The sequence below is a fragment of the Nyctibius grandis genome, chromosome 2, assembly GCF_013368605.1.
Source record: "Nyctibius grandis isolate bNycGra1 chromosome 2, bNycGra1.pri, whole genome shotgun sequence".
Classification (NCBI taxonomy): domain Eukaryota; kingdom Metazoa; phylum Chordata; class Aves; order Nyctibiiformes; family Nyctibiidae; genus Nyctibius; species Nyctibius grandis.
The window spans coordinates 5233702-5252268 of record NC_090659.1 but is presented as its reverse complement, the minus strand read 5'-3'; the positions used below and the strand labels follow the sequence as shown (position 1 = coordinate 5252268).

At 46.2% G+C, this 18567-nt stretch overlaps 1 protein-coding gene across 1 annotated transcript in view; it reads right to left on the bottom strand.

The window, feature by feature from the left end:
* PTGFRN (prostaglandin F2 receptor inhibitor) overlaps positions 1-16705 on the bottom strand; it is an 80887-nt gene extending 64182 nt beyond the window's left edge. Inside the window, exon 1 of the mRNA XM_068423337.1 lies at positions 16537-16705. Coding sequence (XP_068279438.1) covers positions 16537-16591 — 55 coding nt within the window. The 5' untranslated portion in view covers positions 16592-16705. The remainder of the gene's footprint in view (positions 1-16536) is intronic.
* Positions 16706-18567: the final 1862 nt, after the last annotated feature.

The following is an 18567-nucleotide window of genomic DNA, read 5'->3' as shown; positions in this document are numbered from 1 at the left end:
ATCCGTTTGAGCATGAAATAAGAGAGGAAGGCAGGTAGAGAACTAACATGACATTAAAATAGCAAGAGGAGGAGAATACAGTTTTTGAAAGATGCCCAGAAGGAAAACGCTTAATTGTTTCTTTTCTGCTCCAGCCTCCTTGCACAGCCGTTCTAGGTTACACTATTTAGTAAGACAACCTACGTACAAAATAAGTAGCTGTTAATATTTGGGTGAAACTTGGACATCCTGAAATTATTCAGTAACTACCTTACATTGGAACAGACAGCAGATTGCATTCACCCTAGGCATCCTCACATTTGCTACACTGGGAAGAACAGTTATGTCCCATAGTACATTGTTCAAGAGAACCAAAGACTCTCCAGCCAAACTTCATCCCAACAGGGAGCACGCCAGCCATTTTCTGGATCCTGAACTGGTACACGTATGTAGCACAAGAACTAAAGACAACATTGCAAGTTCCAAACACCCACTGCAAAAGCAATAGTGCACTGCAGACTTAAGTCTCAGAAGTCTCTATCAGCCACTGTATTAATGCAAAGAAATGATTTTAACATCAACTGAAAAGAAATGATGTCTGGTGCAAGCGTAGCAGCTGTCTAAGCATACAATATAGAGCAGCATAAGAACAGAAGTGGAAAGTACACCACCAATTTAGAAAGTCAAGGGCATGAACCTGGAAAGCTGTAGATGGACTTGGCCACAGATACTAGAATTAGCAGTCCACACCTTTAAACGGAGAGAAGATTCTTAGTGGTACCTTTCAAGCACCTTTGAGATTTCTGGCTAAGAGTGTCTCCCTGAACTGCTCCCTTCACTCAAGGGCAAATGGCCCTCGGGGAACAAAAGAGATGTACTCAATGTACAGGGAGAGCTAGTATTCTCCAGAGATACTTCTGATTAGGCCCAGAAAGCTGGAGCATGAAACATTGCTGTCCAATGTGCAGAGCCAGCTTTGATCCCTTCATCAGAACATAAATAATGGTGGAGTCACCATCTCTGGAGGTGTTTAAGAAAAGACTGGACTTGGCACTTAGTGCCATGGTCTAGTTGACAGGGTGGTGTCAGGGCAATGGTTGGACTCGATGATCCCAGAGGGCTCTTCCAACCTGATTGATTCTGTGATTCTGTGATATCCTGGAAGCCATTTCAAGACAAGGAGACTTGTTCACCCAGCCTTAGCGCCAGAGACAATATGAACTGACATATCGTTCAGAATGCAAGCACAAAACACAGACCCATACATAAGAAAACAGAAATCTAAAATACATTTGTACCACACCAACCTATACCCAAGAGGTGTTTATGTGGCACTTAGGCCTTGAACTCAGGCTGCAAAAAAACTGAACTGAAAGCCTGATCTCACAAACATTAACAAAAAAAGGATAAGCAAGAAAGGCACAGAATGCTGTGCAATATCAGGAAATTCCCCTTGCTCTCATGCTTCATGGTAACATCTGAAAAGATAGCATTGCTTGACAAAGTCAGCGTTATATCAAAGCCCCAGAGGGCAAAAGGAGTTCTGCCTTCATTAATACTCAGAGACGCATTATACGTGTAGTCAGACTTCTCAATGGATGGTTTAAAAACAAAGGATCCTCCTCCCAGCTCTGCATCTACCCATGTCCAATGTCAGCAATACACAACAATTTAAGAACCATAAGAAAAAGACTGACAAGTCCTTCATAAATACAACAAAACTGTTCATTTCTCTTAAATTCTTCATTGTTTATAAATTCGCACTTTATATATTCAAAGTACTATCTATACTCCCTGCTCACTTTTTATTTTACTATACCACAAAATCAGCTAGGTCTAGCTCTCTTGCTGGTGTGGCAGTCATCAATCATGTTACCAGCACTATCCTATAACAAAGTTTGTTTATTATTAGAGAGCAATCAGTATTATTAGTTATAAAAAAGTAACAAAGTATCCAGGAGGCACTCCAGCTGCTGATGAAGACCTAAACAGACAAAGGTACACACAGCATTTACAGAGCTCTAGTAAACTATACAACTTTCCTCTCACCTCACCCCCTGCCTCCCCACTTGATTTTTCAGAAAGAAGAGGGGTTTTTTTAGAGATTAGTGATCTGAAGAGCACTTCCCAGGAGCTTAAACCAGTTAAAATCCACAATATCAAATTAAGACATTTCAAAGAATTCAAGCAGAAGAGCACCCGCCATAATGCAATGCAAGAGCAGCCTACAAATGCCTCCACTGTTTGTAGTTTTACAGCCTAAGCCTACCAAGAGTCAAAATGCAGGGTACAAAGCACACAACTAGGTCAGGTTTTGCCTTTCTCCAGACAAAACCACAGATTATTTCAAGATCTTTGTCCCTTTCACAAGGAATAAATAAGCCTTGAACAACGGATTGCTAGGAAGTATTAAAGTACAGAAGTCCAGTCTGTCCCTAGACTGAAAAGCATCACTCTTTGCCTTTATCATAACAGCAGATCCTCTTTGCCAAAGGGGACTAGTGTTAAAAAAAAAATATTCAGTTTTAACACTTGAGCAATTCTCTTCCCCGGGGCAGTTTTGTTTAAGGTCTTTGTATTTTTGCCTGCCCTGTTCACACTACTGTACTGTACTTTTATCTATTAGCAGTTCAGTGCAAGAAATTCACTACCTGTCCATCACCTATAGCTGCTCAGTACAATCAGTGAGATCTCCCAGAATTCTCTGAGATCCTATTGAAAAAAAATCTCTCTACTGATGAAAACCATCTTCATTAATCCACCTGGCGGATGTATTTTTCACTTCTAATCATTACGGGAGTTTACAATTCTAAAAAAGTTATACTCACATCACATTATTCAGATTACAAAGTCTCTGAAGAAAAGGAAGCTCTTGGGCATGGTGCTGTAAATCATCAAAACCACTTCTTCTTCCTAGCTGATAAGCACTTTAAGAAAGGACATGTACACAGCTGACTGCTAGAGAAGAGTCACAGGCATGGTCAGCCACAGAATCACAGAATCAACCAGGTTGGAAGAGACCTCTGGGATCATCGAGTCCAACTGTTGCCCTGACACCACCATGTCAACTAGACCATGGCACTAAGTGCCATGTCCAGGCTTTTCTTAAACACATCCAGAGATGGTGACTCCACCACCTCCCTGGGCAGCCCATTCCAATGTCTAATGACCCTTTCTGTAAAGAAATTCTTCCTAATGTCCAACCTGAACCTCCCCTGGCAAAGCCTGAGGCTGTGTCCTCTTGTCCTATTGCTAGTTGCCCGGGAGAAGAGGCCGACTCCCACTTCACTACAACCTCCCTTCAGGTAGTTGTAGACTGCAATAAGGTCACCTCTGAGCCTCCTCTTCTCCAGGCTAAACAACAGTCAACTGTTATCACTGAAACAATCATCTGTTCAGCAGCAGAACTCAACCGAGATTATAATCAGAATACTCTTTTCTACAGGAAGGATACATATTTATACACTCTTTAGCCCAAACTTGGAGTGAAACACACCCAGATGTATTGTAAGCCAAGGTTATAGTTATCTGCAGAGAGCCTGAAACAACAGCAGACATAAAAGCTGCGTCCTTGAATGCCAACACTGGGAGCTAATAACAAATTTAGCATCACTGTTGTGGACTGTTTCAGCATTTATATATTTTTGTGGAAACGCGCAACAGTTGAATGTTGAATTGCAGACATCCAAGCCAAACTAAGACCATGAGAGTACTGGAGTTACAAGAAACATCCTGCAGGAAAAGTTTAAAATGAAGCTCCTTAACTTCTGTCTGTAAAAGGGAAGAAAAAAGGACTGACTTCCTCAGCCTGACTTCACAAGCTCCTGCTAAGCCTGGATGTCACTCAGTTAAACGTTTGTCCCTATGTCCTCCTTAAATGCCAGAAATGTCAAAGGACAGAGGAAGGAAACACTAATTTACTCCAATTAGTTTCTATCTCAACATAAAAAAAAACTTGTACAACAATCTGAGAGTTAGATGATGCTAAGGGAGGGGGAATCCAGAAATGGACAGTGGAATTTCTGTATGACTATCACCATAAAATCAAAGAATGTTCCGTCAAATGTTTCATTTTTAGAGTTTATTTGGTATTAAACTCCAGTTTTATTGTTACTTGGGACTTGTGACAGGAGCATCCGTGCAATGCATAATACAGCATGCACGTGGCAGAAATCATCATCAGAATTATAACGTCAAGTCACAGAATAACTGTACAATCTAGTAGCAGTATTTATGTCACCACAGTGGTCTAAGGCAATGTTCTTTAGAGACCTTTCATTAGACCAGCCAATGCAGTCAGCAGAGATGGCATACAGGTCCTTCTACTGAGATCGATGCAGTGAGGAACAGCTGTAAAGTTTCACATGCACAGTTATACTTTTGCTATCATCCTGCATCAACAAGCTCAAACTCAGCTCAGCTCAAGTCCCACGGCCTCTCACGGTCCTGCCCTGTCACAGAATCACACAGAATCAACCAGGTTGGAAGAGACCTCTGGGATCATCGAGTCCAACCGTTGCCCTGACACCACCCTGTCAACTAGACCATGGCACTAAGTGCCATGTCCAGTCTTTTCTTAAACACATCCAGAGATGGTGACTCCACCACCTCCCTGGGCAGCCCATTCCAATGGCTAATGACCCTTTCTGAAAAGAAATTCTTCCTAATGTCCAACCTGAACCTCCCCTGGCGAAGCTTGAGGCTGTGTCCTCTTGTCCTATCGCTAGTTGCCCAGGAGAAGAGGCCGACTCCCACTTCACTACAACCTCCCTTCAGGTAGTTGTAGACTGCAATAAGGTCACCTCTGAGCCTCCTCTTCTCCAGGCTAAACAGCCCCAGCTCCCTCACAAGTATACACTCCAATGCTTCTACTCATAGTGACTTCCCTGCAGAACAAAACACCCAAGATGACCTGATAAAACCCTTGCTGGCATTCATACTTCTGATGCTGCGGAGAAGACTGTTTAGGTAGAAGTTGACTCCAATGGAGGAAAAAAGGCAGGCAAAAGATGACTTCATGCACAGAAACAGATGTTCTGAAAGAGGGCAAAAGCGAGACTCTGCTCTCCTAAAAACGCCAATATATACCACCAGATAAGCAGAATTCTGTCTAAATGAGAGCTATTTGAGTTTCCCAGCAGGTATTCACTGCCCTGTATCTATTTTGATACAAAGCATGCACGCCATCTTTTTCAAGAACAAGGAGAACCACCTCAGTGCAGGCAGCCTCAGGCTCCTGCAGCAGAGGCTACTAAAGCAGAGCCAAGATCCCCACAAACTCCCACCAACCATCCAAGCTACACTCAATGCATGAACCTGCTGTCTCCAAAGAATGCCACAGCAGAACAAGAACACAGGTAGCCATACTTGTTCCATTTTGCACATCTTTAGACAGTAAGCATCCAAACCCAGCATGACTTACCCATACACACTCCTGCCTCTGAGGAAGTCCTAGAGATCTGCTTTAAACAGGGTAAATGTAACACTCAGGAGCACATTTTATATCAAATTACAAGAGACTGGGTACATGCAATTGCCTGCGAGGAATTTAGGGGTCTTGCCAAACACACACGAACAATCATCAGGATATTTTGTGTCATCATCTGGTGGCATACATCCAGGACTACGTGGAAGTCTTAAAGGTAGGGCATTAATTACCACAAGTTAAAAATCTCCTTGGCTGTATGTATTGAAAGCAATTGTCAATTCATAAGCCTTTCAAATGTATAATGCATGCAAAAACAACAGCTGATGGGGAGGTGCGGAGGGAAGCAGTGATGATAAATAGTACTGAGAAGCACTCAAATAACTTTGAAGGCCAAAATTCTTTGCTCACCCACACAAACAAAACAGTCAAGAACAGGGCAAACAGGGCTGTCCCCTCGACAGCCTCCATGCATCTGGATGTGTTGTATCAGAAACTGGGTACCGAGCTCACCCAGCCTCGTTCAGGGAGCGACCTTGTTGACTAGAACGCCACCCAGTACCTGCTGCTGTTTTGCTCAGGCCAGCAGACACATGTTCACTCAACTGAACCAAAACCAGTAATTCATTTTACACAGGCCCAGCAAAAGGTAAACACAAGGCTGGATTCTTACTCACACACTCAAAAGCAGAAAGCTCTAGCTTCATGTTACCAAACTCCCTGAGACTAGCTGTCCTCCACCACCAAATCACAACATTGGCCTTTATGTCAGGTATTTTTGTCCTCCAACAATCAGCACAAGGCTTCAAGCCCAAAGCTGTGCATCATATTAACCCTTGTCAACATGAGAGTTTGCCACTTAAGCAAGGAGGTAGGGGGAAAGAATACCTAACCTACCATCAGTCTTCTCAACAGGCCTTCAGTGTGTTTAATGCACACAGGTCCTAAGAAGGTCTAGCACATGTCACTGCTAGATCTTCTATGAGCCATGGTCCCCTCTCCTCACACCCAGGTACCCCAGGTGCCATTTTTTCTTTTTCACCCCCTCCTGTATACCCAAGGTCAAAAAAGACCTTACGTCACCAGGCCAAGGTGAGAAAAATCATCAGCATGAAGTGCTCTTCATCACTATGCCATTCACAGAATCTGCAGCTTGGGCCCTTGTCTCCTCCCTGCCAAACCTCCAAACACCTTCCCACCCCAACGCACAGCCTGTTCTTCTTCAAGGCTCACCCTGTAGCTCTGTGACTGATCAGCTCCCCAGCAAACGGCTTCTCTGAACACACAGTTTCAGCCCAAGTGGTAGTCACAGGATGCCTCATGTTAGCAGCTTCCTCTGAGGTGGAAACCTCTGTTGCAGGACTTTAATTCCAAGAAATGTCTGCGTACTTATGACAGTCACTTGACCAAAGTCCCACTTTGGACTGCAAGCAAGATCCTCCAGCAACAAAGCAACCCTGACACTGGAGGATTACTGCTGACCCCAGACTGCCACTCATGGGAGAACAGTATTCACATTGGACTTTGGCCAAACCCACACAGCCAAAGTGAGTTCTCACCCCAATGCACCAATACCAGAAGTGTGGCAAAAGAAGAAAATACAGGAGAAAGAGAAGGCAGCAAGTTACTTTGACAGCATATGCATGTTCCATGAAAGCACTGTAAGGGGACTAGTTTCTTATTCTGGGTAGGAATTGTTAAAGCAAGGAAAGGACCCACCTTACAAGTCTGGGTACAGGAGTGCTCAGTGCACCTGCCCTGCATCCCTCTGTAGGTTACTAGACTTTGCCTAGATGCACAAAGAGGTTAAATCACAGAATCACAGAATCAACCAGGTTGGAAGAGATCTCTGGGATCATCCAATCCAACCGTTGCCCTGACACCACCCTGTCAACTAGACCATGGCACTAAGTGCCATGTCCAGTCTTTTCTTAAACACATCCAGAGATGGTGACTCCACCACCTCCCTGGGCAGCCCATTCCAATGGCTAATGACCCTTTCTGAAAAGAAATTCTTCCTAATGTCCAACCTGAACCTCCCCTGGCAAAGCTTGAGGCTGTGTCCTCTTGTCCTATCGCTAGTTGCCTGGGAGAAGAGGCCGACTCCCACTTGTCTCTCTACAGCTTCAGACAGGGAGAAAAACCTCTATATATACATATAAACCAAAAGCTGACTGCTCATACCAAGAGGAGGGTCAGTGAGAAATACTTTAAATCACTTTTAATAGCTCCTTTCTAAGTAGCTTTGGTCTGTCTCCCTTGATCCTTCTAGGTTTATGAGGCAAAGTCTGGAGCAGGCACACTCCCTGTGCCCTCTGCTCATGAGCAGGAACAAGGGTACCATCTAAAGTCTCATTTGTTCTTCAGCTATTTTGGAAGGACATCCCCAGCCAGTAACTCTACTCACAGTCCTGCAGCCTCCCCCTCGCCCCTCTCTTTCAGACTCAAAAGGCAGGCACCAGCATCAATTCAGATGCCACAGCATACCCTGCCGCCACATGCAGCATACTTCAGTCCTTGTTTTAAACTCTGCAGGAGTCTACAATTCAATATTCCATTTACCTGCCAGTGGTGAGCAGAAAACTTTCCTTGGAAAACTAGGGTATTTCAATATTTGTTGCAGAGCTTTGAGAAACTTGGGGGTTTTTACCAAGGCTGTTTCTTGGCGATAACTGCCCCAACACCACCATCTCATGCAGACACACCTTTACCTCATTCTTCCATTTTAAACAAGCTCTTCCCCCACTTCCCTTTCTCTCTAGGAAGCATGTCCTGTCCCAGTACTCTCTCCTCACCTTCCTTCCCCCCACCTCTAATTTCTAGCAACAGCCACACTTCTGTGCCCATTGACTCCTGGTTCTATATGCTATTTTCTCAGCCTTTTTTTGAAAAATAAATATATAAATCCACAAACCTACAGATGTCAGCAGCTTTGCAACTATTGACAGGTACCTATCAATACAGTTGCCAGCAACCAGAGCTTAGTCAATAGCTTTAGTGTCCATTCAAACCTGCTTTGTGATAGACATGAAAGACCCAGGCTTACCTTGCTACCTCCCACCTCCAGAAAATCACAGAGTGATTTTGTCTCCAGTAAGCTGTCATGCTCTTTATTTTCTCCCTGATGAAGCCTGCTCCAAGCACTTAAGCTCTCTAAGCCAAAAGGTACACCATGCCTTGTCTAGAACCAAACCCTGAGATCAAAGGGAAAAAAAGGTTGATGCAATAGACTTATTACTCTGCATTAATTTAAATCTCCATATGAACTGAATATGAATAAGCACAATCTACATACAACATATAAAGGCTCTTTACATGAACGTGAATTCCATCCACTAACACCACCTCCCAATACACAGCACGTCACCGGGCTTCTAAAGAACATAATGCTTCTTTTGGGAGACGGTGGAGGCTGTAACATCTGGGTAAATATTACAGGTGGTGCTCTGAAAGCACAAAATAGTTTGTGGCAATGACAAAAGGCAAAGGAAGATGCATCACCTCTCCTCTCCAGCACTCAGAAGAGTATTAGAGCGCAGATGGAAAGACTAACACCTCGCTGCTTATTCTAACAGTTTCCATTAACAAATAATTGCCTAGTTTCACCTTAGTGTTACTTGCTGTATTCAAACACAAATGAACATATGTACTGATTAGACATACGTTTCTGGAAAAAAAAAAAGAGTATTGAAACTTAAATGATTACTCACAAATTATGTGAATACTGAATTTTTCTCAAAACCATTATGTTTGGTACCCTGAAAATTTAGGAAGCATCCTCTTGTAGTTTAGCATCTGGTTTGTATTTAGAAGCCATTCTTTGCAAACACAGGGGTCACGCTGCTTTTAGAGCAGCTCCTGCCAATTCTCTTTTGCAGGGCAGATTTAATAGCAAATTCCACTGCCACAGGATTCACTGTGTAATAATGAAGGGTAGTGTGTCAATAGATGAAACCGAACACATCAATAAGAAGCTGGCAGAGGTCCCTGTGGATGCCTCTCTTACAACAATCATTTTAATGCGTGTAGGAGAACAATGCTGTTACAGCCTGCTCAAAGATTCCCCACAGCCACATTGCATCAAAGACTGACTGAAACACGACGCTAAATCTCTGCTGTTGGAGCTAACAGTGGAACACGCGCGGAAACAAAGTCCTTTACGTTGGCAATTATTCCTTTGAAGACTGGCAAACCTAAGAGTTAGCTTTTGTCAGGACTGGACTCTTGCTAACCAACGTGACCCCCAGTAATGGTTCCACCAAACTCTTTTTAATGGCTACTGATATGGTGAGAAAAGAGTGACTCAAAAAGCATGAAAGCATGCAAATTGCAGTCATGAAGCAAGCACTAAGCAGCACAGCTAAACCACATCTTTAAGAAAGTCGGCAGAAAGGCAAGTCCAGACTAATCAAGCCTGTTCAACAGAAATAGTGGCATAAGTTCTTCACTTTTTTTTTTGAGAGCAACTAAGCAGCAGGAGTTGTTTTACAGCCAGCATGAAGTAAAGGACAATGGGGGACACCTGGGAAAAAGCCTGAGAGAAGAACTGAAGCCAGAGAACAAAAGTTAAAACCCACACGTAAAGTTTACATTGATTTTTTTTTTTTTAAAGCTTTGTGTCCTACAAACGGCAGGCTCTCACAGCAGATATGATCAGTGATCCACACAGATCAGCACGTTGCTCCAGCATCGGCCAATTTGTCATAAGGGGAAGAGAGGGGAAAAAAAGCGGGAGGGGGAGAGGGGGAGAACTTCACAACACATTTACAGAAGTCTGAAACTGGAATAAAAAGGAGGCTTCCAATTCTCTGTTCCCAATTCTAGCTGTAATCCTTTGACACCTTAAAAGCAATGACAGAGTGCTTTCTCTAGAGACCTAACTCCCTACCGAGCATTTACAAACTGATGCTCTTCCAAGTCTTATAATGTGGCCAAATTTGGACATTTTTCATAAGAACAGCAAAAGCCACATTCTTGATGCAAACTTAACTCTCCAGCCAAATTTCCAGCTCTTGCTCTAAAGCATGGAGGTGCTAGAACTTCTCAGCTTAGCAGCTGAGATTATTATTTGTTCAAGAGTGAGGAGGGAGAATTGGCCAGAACATCCAAGAATTAAAAAGGAAAAAAAAGCTGCTTGTTCCTGCTCCCTCCCCAAGTGTAACGGTTGGAAATACCAGAGCTTTTTTGGGAGGGAGGTGGGGGGGGGGTCGTTCCTAGGAAAAAAAAAGTCAACAGGTGACAGACACCCAGCCCAGAAAATCTCAGCACAAATGCCTAAAGTCTTGCAGAATAATAAACAATTTAAGAGATGGCCCTCATAAAAACTATCAAGCAGACACACTACAGGCATTGCTGGCAGCCCTGCCTATCAGCAGCTGTGACAGCTTGACCGGGAGCTCCAGTCTTTAATTAGTTCTCATTCCTGAAGTTCACAAGTCAATTAATTCCAAAAACCACCCTCAGATCCTTTTTTAAAATAAATCCTGTCCAGGACTTGGTGTCTTACTCACTTACCTATTCTTCCCATAGCTCAGCTAACAGTTCAGATCCTTTAGAGCATCCATGCAAATTCCACCTGGCCATAGAGACTGTCACTACTAAAATACTCCAGCTTGCTTCAGCAATTCTTCGTATTTCTGCAGCAGTATTTTGCCATTGCTGCATACAAAAGAGATTGTTCTTCAGGTTGCTTCTTCACACCCTGTCACATAAGACTTTCCCTGCAACTTGCCTCATCTAGTGTATGAAAGAGCACCAACTGCAACACTCTACCACAAGTTTTAAGCAGTCCCCATGGCAATTACATCAAGTCAAATCTACCAGCATTACCATATACTGATTTATAACTTTACAAGACTCAAAGGCATTTAGAGACGCTGGTTCTACTTTCTATCTAGCTCGCTTTAAACTTAGTCAGAATGCCATAAAGTTGATAATGGTTTCCACTGGAAATCCATCTTTGAAACGTCTTCCAGCTCCAGAGAAAAGACCATCCTTTTTTTTTTCTCAGACTTCAGTTAGAAGATATCATTTATATGCTTTATAATTATGAAAGCTTACATGTAAATGAATAAGGCAGTTTCTGATATGAAACTCAAAAAACAAAGAAACTTTTTTAAGTTCCATAACTTATGTCTTGCTTCTTATCTTGGTTTAGATATGCAGATGATCTGGAAAGACATTCTTCAAGGCTTTTGGCATCTGAGCAGCTATTTTTCAGAGCATCCCATCCTAAAACCAGTTTGGTCTGAAACTGGTTTTACGCCTTTGCCCCTCGTAAAACCTAATGCATAAAGTGCATTAAAAGTTTATCTCATTATTTTTAAAGCCCTTCTCAGCAGGTATTCAAGCCTTGGAAGAAAGCTATCATTTGAGGTTTTTCTAAAGAATCAACTGACAAAAAATGGACAATTAGAGAACTTAGTATCTCGTTTATACAAGCTCATTCCTTCTTTAGGGCAGGAGATACTAACAACCCAGACAAAAACTGCTTATGTTACAGTCTCTCCCTGTCTTGTTTGCTCAAGTTTTGGGGTACCTTGTTCAGGTTAGGAACTAGGGTCATGCAGGAAACTGGTTATTATTCTTGGACAGAAATTGAAACATTGGTATCCCTGGACAATTTCGCCTTACAGGTCTCTAGAAAACAGACTTACTACTGCAGATCTTCTAGGAACGCAGGATGTCTAGCAGGGGCCTGGGAAGTAACTGCAACATCTCCAACAGAAGTCAAAAGCAAAGTATTAAAAAGATATTTTTCTTTGCATTATGATATAGATTCTTACTTTATACTCCACCTAATATCTTTCTTTTGAAACTACTACAGACCTTGATAGACACTGACACAATGCCTACTTTGACCCAGTTCATGTTAGTAATGTTTCCCTCAAATTCAACTTAACTTTCAAGTGATTTATTTCAATACATAATCAGAAAGAATTCACATATTCAGATAATGTGTCCATTTCCCTCCCTTCTAAAACACAAAACTCCACACAAAAAAAAATACATCAGTGAAAGGCATCTAAAAAGAAACTATTGAAATGTTCACTTTCTAAAAGTATCTTGTTGAGATATGTAACCATTTCCCTACTAAAAAAATACACAGGTCTGTTTTGCAGGTGAGTGTTTGACAAGAATTATGGAGACTGGCAAAAAAAAAACAGCAACAAAAAAACCCAACCACACGAAAACAAATCAACCCATAAATTTATTGGATGTGAAAGCTGAAATCTCAAATGTCCCTGAATGTTTGTTTATATAGCTAGACAGACGGATATATATTTTTTCTTAAGTACGTTCCCCTCTAATCAAGCATGTGGCTGCATTTTTAAATGACCCCTACTGCTTACTTCAAATCTTGTTCAGGCAGGTTTATACCTCAGTTCAGGGATTAGAGCCAAATACAACAGAGGCTACCTAAAGAGAGCAAGCTGTTGCTATGTTGAAATGTAGCAATCGAGAAACCTGGTGAACAAGGTCGAAGAATTTCAGCAAAAGCACCTGGACTCCCTAAAAATGAGCCCTGGACAAGAACCTACAAAGACGCAAGAGAGCCAGAAAAGGTGACTAAGCTATCATTTGCCAACCCAAAAAAACACAGGATGTAAAGGAAAAAAACACTTGCTACACTGCTCACCCTTCGATTCCCACATCTTCCCCCAGCCTACACACTAAGAAAACACATCAGCATGGCAAAACCACACTGAAAGTGCTTCCTCCTCAGCAACACAACCTGCCCTTCGGTGCCTCACCAACACAATTCCAACGCTCACCACAGGCTTCTACTACCTTAGCAGTCTGCAGCAGCTAAGACCAGGACAGGCTTGTCGGTATTTCCCCTTTGGGAGCCTTTTTAATCACCTGTAAAGCTACAACGGAGATAGGCAGGCCTAGCTGTCGGCTCCTTCCCCAGTACCAGTGAGGATCTGAGCCTGCCTTCCTCCAACAGCAGGCAGGCAAAAGCCACCAGCAGATTCCACTCTAACACACCTTGAACGCTCCATGGGCAATCATCCTTACATTGTATCCCTGCCCTAAACCTTGAGGCTCTCATTTTCTACATGCTTTCACTTAAGCTGCAAATGCAGGGCAAGATTAAAGCATGCTTTTCCTTGAAGTTCATGATCACAATAACTTACACTAATTACCAAAAGCTTTCTATTGCAGAGCTCGAATTAAACGTTGATTCAAATGACTAATTGTTGTAGCTTCTGAGGAAAAGAAAAAAAAAAAAAACACAATAAAGGATTTCAGATACCAGTTGTAGGAAACAACTCTATTCATGTATACACAAGGCTCCTGGGGATCTGGCATGCTGGAACTGACTTTCATCATAGCGGACAGCGAGTGTCACACAGGTCTAAATGGTAGGAAGAAAAAGGCTGTCTCTGGGAAACCCATCATCAGTAGTTTTCCCTCAGGATCTACTGAGTGCCTGCGCTCCTCAAGCCCCACAGCACTTAAACAGAAACCATCTTTTTTCAGATGATACACTGAAATTCTTAGCTTGAATCTCAACCAAGAACCAGGAAGGGGAAAAAATATCCAGGAGCTGCAAAGCTTACTGTTTACTTTACAGTCTGAGCCCTGGTAACCACCTGGTTTGGTTTTTGCATGTCTTGTCCTAGTAGGGATGTTTTTGTTTCCAGAGCATTTCACAGGTTGATTGCACAGAATGAAATCACACATAAAACAGGCAATGGTAGTGCAAAACGCCCTCATGCTGCCCTCTCTTCTCAGGATCTAACCACACCAGAGGAGGGAAGAGAGAGACTAGATCAAACCTTAATCTCAGGATCCACAATCTCCTTACCAAACAGATTATAACTGTACTGGATTCAGGAGAAAGGATGAGAAAACATTCTTATTTGTCACAACCAAATACTTCAGCCATTTGCATCTTATGCTGGGTTATTTTGTAAAGATCTGAACAAAACAATCAAGTGTAAGTACACACAAGGGACGAACTCTTCTGTGCTTCAACTCCTTCCCTCCACCTCCCTTACACAAGAATTCCTCAACACTTGCAGCACGTTAATTAACAAAAAGCCTCAACTTGTCTCTCTATTAAAAGGGCTGCTAGAAAACACATATTCACAGAAGCATACTCTTCCTGTCCAGAGTGAGAGGAACACCACCTTCCCAACCTCTTCACATTTGGAATATCTCATAGAGGCTACCAAGTAATGGTATCAGAAGACCGCCACACTTCAACACACACCACAAGCAAGACTGAAAAGTTCAGGGTTTTTTTCCTGCATAAAAAAAGCACTTTCAATTTTAACAGCACCATTCCAATTAAAAAAAAAAAAAAAAAATCCCTAAAAGGCAACTCAGAACATCCAGACAAACCATATTAAGAACAGTGGCCAGATATCTGTGCATGCACATTTTAAGTTCTTCTAATTATTTTGCATGGAATCAAGATGGAAACAACTTCCCTGTTGCAAGTCATCTTTAATAGTTTTTACTTTTTGCTGCATGACCTTGAGTATCTGAGTCTTGATTTTCCACTTGTCCTACTAAACCATTCTCTTGAAAAATTTTATTCCCTTTCTGTTTCTAAACAAAAACACTAAAGGTGTTCTCTCCATTTCTTCACTGTTTCTCCAGCTGGCAGAATGCCTACATTGTAGAGATAAATGAGATGACTAACCTCTGCTGCAAGTAAGAGAAAGCACAGTGGACACCTTTGTCTGGTAGGATCTTAACTTATAGATAGACACCCCTCTGCCCCGATTGCCTCACTGCCTGCAAGCAGCCTCAGGAAAAGAGCCTGGGACGAGCCCAGATTGAGGAAGATGACTTTTAAACTGTAATTATCTGCTCTCCAGTCCTGGCTATGAAAGATTCAACAGCCAAACCATGAGGAAAGTGCTCTGGCAGACTCTAAAAAAGGAATTAGTCATAGCAATGTCAAAAGTACAAGCACAAACTTAAATCAGCAAGTAGAGTTTTGTTTAAAGAAGAGTGTTGCAGTGTGAGGTTGGGGCACTGTTTAGTTACTCACTCCTTCCACCCCAAATCTGGAAAAGGTACCCATTTACTACCTGCAATTAGTCAAGGGTTCTGAATCCAGAACTGCACGTAGTAACGTGTGGGGCGTGCTTGCTCACCAGCATCTATAGTACTTCAGACTGCACAGAGCTGACACCGAACTGCTTAACAATCTTCTTGTTCTCCAGTTAAATGCACTGCTACTTCAGTAACACTGTTAGCAACAATGCTGCAAGTCCAATGTTGAGGAAAAAAAAAAAAAGGTAAAAAACCCAAAAGCCACCATCCACCCTTTTGTGTAGTTCTTGCTACAGTCTTTATTCCTGCGCGCTGCCTGCCTGGCATCGACACCAGTAAGGAGCAATGCCACATGTTAAGCTAACGACTGCTACACAATTACGTGAACAGGGCATAAAACATCTCCTACACCATTATTCATTATCTCTTAGCAGGAGAACTTCACGGCAGAGGCAGCAAACCCCGAGGGCGCAGAGAAGTGTCACCTCCCTCACCACACCTGTGTGCCCGCAGAGCCCGGGCTCCTGCTGCCGGCATGCGGGGGCCCTCCTGGAACAGGCAGGGCAAGGATCACCCCCTCGGCCCTCAAACGAGTCACTTCACGCCCTGCGAGGCGAAATGTCCCTGCCCTCACCTCAGGGCGGCCACGGCCCGCGCACCGGGTCGTGCAAGAGGAACCACCGCCTGTGGAAGCCCCTCGAACCGGGCAGCCCCGCCGAGCAGCACCCCCCGCGCCCCACCGCTACTCTGAGGAGGCCCCTTAAAGTTTCGGGGACCCGGCCCTTGCGGGGAGCAGCGGGGGCCAGGGGGGCTGCGGAGCTGTTAACGCCCGCGGGCGGGCCGGGAGAGGGCGAAGGCGGCCCGGCCCGCGGGGGACAGCACGGCCCGGCGGGCAGGCGGCGCTGCCCGGCCCCCCCCGCCCCGCGGAGGGCAGCGCCCCGGCTGCGCTCCGCCGCGCCTCAGGCGGGCACGGCACGGCGGGCAGTTCCTCCCCGCCGAGGGGCCTGCGGGCCCGGCCTCCCTCGCTACCTGCGGGCGAGGTGGCCCAGCCCAGCCCAGCCCGGCCCCCCCGCTGCCCTCCCCGCTGCCCCCAGTCGCGCACCCCCCGGGCTCACCGAGCAGCAGCAGGAGGAGAGGCAGGCAGGACGCCCTCTCCCCGCGGTGCCCCATGCTGGCAGGGCTGCGCGGGTGCCTCTCCCTACGCGAGGGGGTGGATCTCCGGCGCACACGCTCGCCTCGCCTCGCCGCGGACCGGCGGCAGCTCGCTCCTCGGCCGGCCGCTCAGCCTCCCGCTGCCCTGCGAGCACACGGAGCCGCCCGCCCGCCCCGATCGGCCGCGCCGCTGCGGCGCAGCCAACCACAGAGACAAACTTTCCCCAGCGCCCGCCCCCGCGCGCCCCCGCCCGCAGGTAGCGGGGGCGGTGCGGGGGTCCGGCCCGGCCCGGCCCCCACCCCCTTAAAGGGGAGGAGAGCGGGAGCCGCTGGCCCGGCCGCCGCCAGCCGCGGGGCGGGAGCCGCTCGCCAAGCGGGGCCGTGTGGAGGGCGGTGCTGCCCCGCCGCTCCCGGAGCCGCCCCGCACACGTGGCCCGGGAAAGCCCCGGTGCCCCGGCGGGGGGAAGCGCTTGCTGGGGAGGGGGGCGCGGCGCAGGCACTGCCGGCAGTAGTGGGCCCTGCGGGGCCGCTATGGTGCCGCTCCTGCCCCGGCTGCGGGCCCTGCCTTGGTGGTGGGGGTCTGGTTGTGGCCGCTGTCCTCGCACAGGCGGGTACCCCCAGTGTGGGGTCGGCTGGTGCTCCCCGTTTCACAGAATCACAGAATCACAGAATGTCAGGGATTGGAAGGGACCTCGAAAGATCATCTAGTCCAATCCCCCTGCTGGGGCAGGATTGCCTAGACCATATCACACAGGAACGCGTCCAGGCGGGTTTTGAATGTCTCCAGAGAAGGAGACTCCACAACCTCTCTGGGCAGCCTGTTCCAGTGTTCAGTCACCCTCACCGTAAAGAAGTTTTTCCTCAAATTTAAGTGGAACCTCCTGTGTTCCAGCTTGCACCCATTGCCCCTTGTCCTGTCAAGGGATGTCACTGAGAAGAGCCTGGCTCCATCCTCTTGACACTTGCCCCTTACATATTTATAAACATTGATGAGGTCACCCCTCAGTCTCCTCTTCTCCAAGCTAAAGAGACCCAGCTCCCTCAGCCTCTCCTCATAAGGGAGATGTTCCACTCCCTTAATCATCTTCGTGGCTCTGCCGTGTGTCCTCACAGGCGCACCCCAGCGCAGGGTACCCACACGTAGAACCACCACACAGACGGCGGGGGGTCACTGCCACCCTTGTCTCCACGCTCCAAACCCCAGCTGGGGGCTGCCTGGGGCTGCCTGCTCGTCCATGCACAGCACAGAGGCTCCCTCACACCTGGTGGCGCAGCCCTAACTGCAGGGTCCACTCGTGTACCCATCCCTGCACACATAGTCGTAAAACCCACCGCCGTGTGGGCCCGCTCCTGTCCCCCTGCCCTTCCACGGGCACGCATGGCAGCAGCAGGCCTGCCAGTGCCCCTGCCCGCTCCCCCAGGCAGCTCCACTGGCCTCATGGCCTGCGCCAGGCGAAGGAGAGCAGGGGCAGTGCCCGGCCAGGGGAGCACCGACACCCTCTGCCCCAGGGGGTGCGAGGACAGGGCCCCTCCACCCCACCTGTGGCAGCCAGCCAGCCGCCCCACAGCCCCCCAGCTGCCCTGTTTGGGGACTGGGTTTCTTTTCCCCTGCCTGCGTTCCAGTTTAACTCGGTGAGGGGCTGCTGCCGCACGGCATTCATGCCACCACTCTGCCGCCTTTCCCCCTGGCCTGCTCATGAGATTTTTGTTTGCTTGGGGATTTAATTTCCTGTTTGTTTGTAATAACAGAGAACTGAAGCACTGTCCTGCTCTCTAGTAACTGGGCAGTCACCTGCTGTTTCAGTCCCCTTGCCACATTAACTGTAAAATCAACACTCTCCTTGTGTGCGTTTTGCTGTTTGCTGCCCCGGCTCCCTTCAGGCTACCTGATTCACTGTTGGAGCTGGATCCCTGTTACACATTTCTTTGTGTGGGGAACCTCCGGAGCCTATGCACGGTTTTGGGCTGCTGCTCCCACGCAAAATGGCTGGTTT